Below are 8392 nucleotides of genomic sequence, written 5' to 3'. Positions count from 1 at the left end.
TACAATAGAAGAAGTGCCTGAACTCGGTTCACTTTTCGATCTTCGATCAAAGTTGATCTTTAGTCAGGGAGTTTTATACAATTGGGCCTAAGTTTCTTACCCCTTTAGTCAAAGAACAAAGGTAGGATTAGACATTCCTAGACAATGAGCTGTACTGTAAATCCAGGCAACGCATGACGACCTTGCCTCACTCCATCGTTGAAGGGTTGCCATTCTGTTCTCAGGCACTCTACTCTACTGTTATTTCTAATCTTCCACCGTCAGAGGGTTGCTTTTGTTCACAGAAACATCTCCAGTATGACTGATAGCATTGAAATAACGCAAAATGAAACTGCCTTCTTTTGTTAAAAGGGGACGAACATTATGTCCAGAGCATAAAATATGAAGGTAATATTCCATTGGCATTCAAACTCCATCAGCCTCATCCCAGTTTCCATTAAATGAATATGCAGTCACACCATAACAGCGGTTGTCATTTCTACCTGATCAGTCTGTTTCTAGTGTTCCAACAGTGAATGTACTATATAAAAATGTCGAAGCGTAAAGTATTTTCTTTGGAAGATAAGGAGAATATTATAAGTGACATTGAACGTGGTCTTTCGCAAGCGGACGTGGGTCGACAGCATAGTTTAAGTAAATCAACTGTGAGTAACAGTATACACTGTAATCCATTCCATAAAAATGAAATATTTTAATTACTGTATAGTATTTTATTTTCTTGTTCACAATTTCGTTCATTCCTGCCATTTAAGGTTAGGGGAGAGACACTTCGGATTTAGTAAACCTCGGATATAGTGCACGAAATATGCAAGTCCGCAGAGGTTCACTATATCCGAAGTTAACTGTATATCTTTGCCAATGTACCCGGGCTTTATGGCCATCTTGAAAGTAAAAATTCTTAGTTCTTGTTGGGCTGGTTTCTATTTCGGAAGTATTGGAATAAACCCACAAGAAGTAAATTTTCTATTTGCAATCGATAGGAAAGAATTAATAATTTCAAGGAAAAATTGTTCCGGGGCCGGATATCGATCCCGGGACACCTCGCTTAGCGCACGAATGCTCTACCGACAGAGCTACCCAGGAACTATACACGACACCGACACAATTTTTCCTTTATATCCACACAATTCAAATGGGCTGACAAGACGCCAGAACCCAACTTTGAGTGCACACAATTCTGTGTGACTTAAATTGTGGCTTCCTGTTAACGTACCTCCAGTAACGAATGTATTATTGTGACGGTGTCGTGTATAGTTCCTGGGGTAGTTCCTGGGGGGAGAGCATTCGTGCGCTAAGCGAAGGGTTTCGGGATCGATACCTGGCAGCGGAACAATTTTTCCTTGAAATTATTCAAACCTGCTTTACAGGGAGCTAATACCTGAAACTCAGATTTGCATGATAGGAAAGAATCTTCTTCATAGCCACTTTGGGCAAGGAACAGTTTATTTTCTTATCGACTGTGTTGAGTTTTGACAATCCAAACATTGTAGAACATAAAGCAGAAGTCAGGGAGCCAGCAGATATATAAGATCCTCCAGTAGTTTTTAAGAACCTGGAGTTTTGATTATTCCTCTTTCCAGCATAGTATGTTACTGAATAAGATGTTGATAGTATTTAGAATCAGGTGCTCTTTCATGAAAGTAAAAGCACAGAAAAAGGCTTAGGGCCGTATCCATAGACATTCTTAGCGCGGGCTTCCGGTGCATGATCAGCGAACTAACGTTTTTCGTATTCATAAACCAGTGTTAGCGATATGATATGATATGATATGATATGATATGATATGATATGATATGATATGATATGATATGATATGATATGATATGATATGATATGATATGATATGATATGATATGATATGAATACCATACAAGTAACCAGTCGATAGCCGGGGCTAGTTTAGCACGCTCGTAGCACGGGCTAGCGAAAGGTCTATGAATAGCACCCTAAGGGCCCTATTCATAGACATTCTTTGCGCGGGCTTTCGGTGGATGATCAGCGAACTAACGTTTTTCGTATTCATAAACCAGTGTTAACGATATGATATGATATGATATGATATGATATGATATGATATGATATGATATGATATGATATGATATGATATATGTTACGATATGATATAATACGATATGATATGATATATGATATGATATGAATACCGTACAAGTAACCAGTCGATAGCCGGGGCTAGTTTAGCACGCTCGTAGCACGGGCTAGCGAAAGGTCTATGAATAGCACCCTAAGGGCCCTATTCATAGACATTCTTTGCGCGGGCTTTCGGTGGATGATCAGCGAACTAACGTTTTTCGTATTCATAAACCAGTGTTAGCAATATGATATGATATTAATCCTGTTTAGCACGCTCGTAGCGCGGGCTAGTGAAATATCTATGAATAGCACCCTTACTGTTTAAATTAATAAACCCTCCGACAATAGTATATTATTTCGGTAATCCGCCATCGTAATAGTACAACATTGTACATGAGATTGCGTCTGTCAAGTGAGAGTTTAAATGTCCAGCCCGGAGATAGATGGTGCTTCGGTCGGGAGTTTGTGTCCAGCTGTCGCTATAGATATCGTTTTGGTGAAATATCGGCGGTCCGGTAAGGGTTTTAAGTGTCCAGCAGGCGCTGTGGATGTTTGGATTGTGAGAGAACGTCCCAGGTCGGTGCGTCAGATGTCTCTGGGTTAGAGAGAAAGTTGAACTTCGGACAAAATGATACCACATTCATAGTAAAGTCGCGATATGACCATTGTAGTTAAAGCGACTATAAATAAAGCACAAAAATAAATAAATAAATAAATAAATAAATAACTAAATAAATAAATAAATAAATAAATAAATAAATAAATGTGTGAAGACATGTTTTTGTTGTGGCAATAGTAAAGTTTTGCTTTGTTGTGGTAATGGTAGGGTTTAATCATGGTTCTCTATGTTTTCTTTCTCGGCTTGCAGCTGTGCTGATGGACATGAGATCGGAAGTTGCAAATCAGCCTGATTTTGAACTGCTACCGCAACACATTTCTGACTGGGAAGAAGAACACGGAGAAATTCCCGATGATTCAGTCCTACTTATTCGATATGGCTGGGGCATATATTACAATAATCGAACTAGATACTTCGGTTTTGAAAAACACGGCCGAAATATGCACTTTCCAGGTGAGTATCTAAATAATGTAAGAAATTATTATTATTATTATTATTATTATTATTATTATTATTATTATTATTATTATTATTATTATTATTATTATTATTATTTTCATAATAAAATATAGTACCGTAGTGTGTAAGCTGATTTGTGTTTATAAAACAATTAGGGTTATCTGAGGGTGCCGCTCGCGAACTCGCCACGCGAGGTACCCTGGTTGGTGTTGGCACAGACACGCCGTCCGTGGATGCAGGAAAAAGCGTCACTTACAGAGCGCACGTGCATCTTCAGACAGCCAATATGTATGTGCTGGAGAACCTCGATCTGGAGCATGACAACATGCCAGGTAATTTCTTTTTATAAACGGGTGTTTCAGAATCCAATACACAAACTAGGAAGTGCAGCTGGGGAGTCGAAGCAAACAGTTTCTGTCAGACAACATGGAATTCGCTATTCCGCTACGCAAATACCAAGGTATTAGCCTAGTGCGTGAAAGTGAGCAACCAATACTTGAACGTCTGAACGGTAACATTTGTCTCCGCTTTCTCAAGGAAGCGCTAGCTCCCTTGCTTGAGGATGCGTCTTTGATGATGAGAAGACGCATGTGGCACCAGCGCAATGCACAGCGGATTTATGCATTAACGTTCATAACTTCTTGAATACCACTTTCTCCAAGTGATCGATTGGTTCCTTGGCCACTAACGTCACCAGTCCTTGGACTTCCGTTTGTAGAGCAACAAAGCAATTTAGTTTTTGACACAGCATTCAACAGCAAAGACGATCTCTGTTACGTCAGTACAAACAGTATCAGGATTGGAAGGAGTGAGGCAATACTGTATATTGGTGAGCTTTGTTTGCAGGCAAATGGAGGACATTTTGAACAATTGCTGTAATTTGAGAAAGAATGAAGTTTTAGTGTTTTTCTTGCCAGTTTTACTGATTATGGCGTAGCGGAATAACGACGAGAAATCGAAACAATGTTGTCCGACAAAAGTCGTTTAATTTTATGAAACGTTAAAACCAACAACAACAGTAAAACATACTTAAGACACCTCTAATCATCCAAGACAATAAAAACATGCAGCATTTCGATCCGTGGTACACAGATTAATCACATACCAATGGACTGACAACACTGCAATGGAGAAGTACACACTATCATATACATAGCGCAAGAGAGTGAATACAACTTCTACATAATAGACAACTTCAAGGGAAGAACATAATCAGATCACAAAACGCAAATACAAAGGCAAACACAAGATTACAACAAGTAATCACACAAAACGTTGCATCTTCATCGAGAAAACTAAAATACAACATTGCATATAGAACACACAACACATTATAGAAACATTTCAACACACAAATACAAACTACATACGGGAAACTGGTAGAAATTATGAAACACGATACGACGAACACATCACAGCCTAACAAAATCACTCAATAAAACCGCCTGCGTACAATACATCACCAATATTAACACAACTATATCAATCCTACAAACAGATACGGAAATTTTACACATTGAATCGAAAGCCAAAAACTAAACATAATAAGAAATGAGTGTATATAAACACATTAAAATACAAACATAACATAACCTCAACACTCAACTAAATTTCGAAACTTTCCACACATCCTTCCTACAATGAAGACGTCGAAAAACATGCAAAACCTAACTAGACTGTATGAAAATGGCGAACATCACGTCGAAACTGGTCGTAATGGTATACTACTTTCATAAGTATGAATAATTAATGGAGTACGTAATTAAGAGTTGTTGGTTTAACAAGTTTTAATGTTTCATCATATTTTATATATGCGTTAAGAGTGTTGTGCTTCAAAAATTAAAATAAAAAAGTCTGCCTTGGCCTCCCGAACTACCCATTTTAGTTTGTGATTGAATTCTGAAACACTCTGTAGGTCTGAATGCACTTAAAAAGGAAGATATAGTAGGTGGGTGACTGTTTTAATTATTATGCAATATATAGTACTCTGGTGTTGGTTGTATTGACTATAAAGGGGCTCGTAGGTTTAGAAAACAAATGAAGTTGGAAATATTAGTATCCACAGGAACAAAATTTAATAAATGCAAGTAGTACAATTATCTTCTTCTTTACAGGTTATATTCTTCCTTTAAATTCTTTAGATTCTGATAATTTCGCGGAAATACACATTTTTATCATCTATGAAAACGAAAATGTGGTTTGCTGTATTCTGACAACGATCACCGCTAAAGTACTAGAATGATTACATTCATAAGCGGAAACTAAGAGTGAAATTATCATTAATATGAAATGTAATAATTTTAGTAAAAATTTAATGGGTATTTACTTGAAGCCAAAAACATACAGAGTGCTATTCATAGACATTTCGCTACCCTCGCTACGAGCGTGCTAAACTACCCCGACTATCGACTGATTACTTGTACAGGATCCATACACCATATCATATCATATCATATCATATCATATCATATCATATCATATCATATCATATCATATCATATCATATCATATCATATCATATCATATCATATCATATCATATCATATCATATATCATATCATATCATATCATATCATATCATATCATATCATATCATATCATATCATATATCATATCATATATAATATATCATATCATGTCGCTAACACTGGTTCATGAATACGAAAAACGTTAGTTCGCTGATCATCCACCGAAAGCCCGCGGTAAGAATGCCTATGAATACGACCCACAATGAAGAACTTTGTATCAACTTCAATAATTTTACTTAAAAACGTCTATGCTGAAAGATATGAATGAATGAATGAATGAATGAATGAACGAACGAACGAACGAACGAACGAACGAATGAATGAATGAATGAATGAATGAATGAATGAATGAATGAATGAATGAATGAATGAATTGGAGAAACAATAAAAAAATTACGCGAAAACGCGTCCTTGCAACGAAAATTGGGACTCCAGGAAGTGTCTGAGCTCTAAGCTTGTTGGTCACTTGTCTCACTTCAATTTTCGACGTTCTATTTGAAGGAACATTAGATAATTTTGAAACGGGAAAGCCAAAAATGGACGTAATCTACTAACTACCATCTTATGTGAGTTAAATGTCAATTGCTCAGTAATGGATAAATCTTACATATAACGTACCACTCAGAAAACGATTTGATAAACTGTTCAATAACTCGCTATGAATTAAAAACTGTAATAAAACATAATGCAAAATGATCACAAAATAAAGACGTCCTCAGAATTCTCAATGAAGAAAGTTTAGACGACATTGGCGCTAGACAGAAAAGTTTTCTGCCAAATTTCTGATAAGCCACCGGAGTAGCTCAGTCGACTAAGGCGCTTGCCTGCCGATCCAGAGCTGCGCTTGGGCGTGGATTCGATCCCCGCTTGGGTTAATTACCTAGTTGGGTTTTCGAGGTTTTCTCCAATCGCAAGGCCAATGTCAGGTAATCTATGGCGAATCCTCGGCCTCATCTCGCCAAATACCATCTCGCTATCACCAATGCCATCGACGCTAAATAACCTAGTAGATGATACAGCGTTGTTAAATAACCAAATAAAAAATCTCTGACATGTAGCGCAGATTGGTGTATCTAAATCATAAACAAGTGTTGCCACGAAGTAACTTAAATTGATTCCATATAAGACAATAAAGTATATGAACCGGGCGAACCTGATAGTTGAATGAATATTTGTAAATTGGGTTTGCAGAGTATTTTTAAAATAAAACTGACACGTGTAAAACAGTGGCCCTTCAGACTGTCTCGTATTGTTTCTATGCGGTGAGAATTAGTCTATGACTAACATATGCTGTTCTCTCGACCGACCGCCCAACTGCCCGCCTATTACTGCTTCTGTGTGATGGGAATCACAACGTCGTCGTCCGCTAGACAGGAGAGTAAATTTCCCCGCGGATAGGGAAAAGACTTCTTCGTACTTCTTCAAATAGGAAATAACTATGTAATTGAATTTGATCCCATGTTCTTCTGAACTTTTCTTATTAATAAGCCGAGAATGTCTATTAAATGTAAATATAATCTCGTGAATTACTTTGCCTATACTTATATAAAAAAAAGTCTGTTCTGAAAGAGGGACGTCCCAGTCTTTGCTATAATGTACCTCACATTTCTATAATAATAATTACAATTACATCGAACTGTAACTGAGATATGATCTCTAATTTCTTTTAGAAAGAGATTTCACGCTGTGGGTGATGCCCATGAAGATAGCAGAAGGGACCGGAGCACCTTGTCGGGTGATAGCTGTGTTAAACTTCAGTCCTTCAGTGGAAACTTCACTCAGCTTGATTTTATCCGCTCTTGCTCTTATTAGAACTTTACAATATCTTCAGTAAGAAGAATACAAGAAACTTCAACTCCGTGAATTGAGAACTGTTTAAATGTTGATCATAAACGTTATATTGTAAGATATTTTAGTTGTGAACTTTGTTCTAATATGAGCATTGCGCAATAATAGTATGAAATTCATCATCGAAAGGACAGATGCAGAAACGAAGGTGTGGAATGACCAAGTTTCACGTATGGAATGGAGGAGACTAGTCAGGACTGTAAGGCATATGTACAATATAGAAAACGAAATCCTGAGAGGGGAGCATGACTGTGCAGAATTATGTATGCTTAGAAACAAACTGATACACTAGAAAGAAGAACGAGAAAAAGAAGAAGAAGAAGAAGAAGTAAAAGAAGAAGGGAAAAATGTTTATTTTCTAGTGTTACTACGAACTGAGTGTCATATTTCTATCAGAGAGTAAAAATATATTATTTGTAAATAAAGCACTTCGAAATATTCCTCACGTACTTCTGTACCGAGGTTATAATTCTTCTCTGCTGTACAGCATTAATAATAAATTAGTGTTATTAACTTCATTATAATACGATCATTAATAACAAAACATCTGATTAATTGATTTTCTAAAATATTTATTGTATCATTTCGCTCTTTCCTCTGATTGAGATTCTGTCTGGTATGTACATCTATTATCTGGCAGTACATCTCACTTGAAGATATATTGTCAGAGGAAGAACAATTTATTGTTTGTTTGCATCTGAAGTCTAACTTTTCCAGCTGTATTTCAGAAAATATCAATTGTATTTCAGATTTGTCATTTGTATGTCAGATTTGTCATTTGTATTTCAGATTAGTCAATTCAATTTCAGATAGTGTCAATTGTATTTCAGAAAACATCAATTGTATT

The 8392-nt window shown here is 36.7% G+C and overlaps 1 protein-coding gene across 1 annotated transcript in view; it reads left to right on the top strand.

Moving 5' to 3' along the window:
* The window catches only part of LOC138702796 (isatin hydrolase-like), a 32872-nt gene extending 24809 nt beyond the window's left edge, over positions 1-8063 (top strand). Inside the window, exons 3-5 of the mRNA XM_069830094.1 lie at positions 2960-3163; positions 3325-3501; positions 7368-8063. Coding sequence (XP_069686195.1) covers positions 2960-3163; positions 3325-3501; positions 7368-7531 — 545 coding nt within the window. The 3' untranslated portion in view covers positions 7532-8063. The remainder of the gene's footprint in view (positions 1-2959; positions 3164-3324; positions 3502-7367) is intronic.
* The last annotated feature ends 329 nt before the right edge of the window (positions 8064-8392 follow it).

The sequence above is a fragment of the Periplaneta americana genome, chromosome 7 (genome assembly GCF_040183065.1).
Source record: "Periplaneta americana isolate PAMFEO1 chromosome 7, P.americana_PAMFEO1_priV1, whole genome shotgun sequence".
Lineage (NCBI taxonomy): Eukaryota > Metazoa > Arthropoda > Insecta > Blattodea > Blattidae > Periplaneta > Periplaneta americana.
This window is presented reverse-complemented; position numbering and strand designations above follow the sequence as displayed.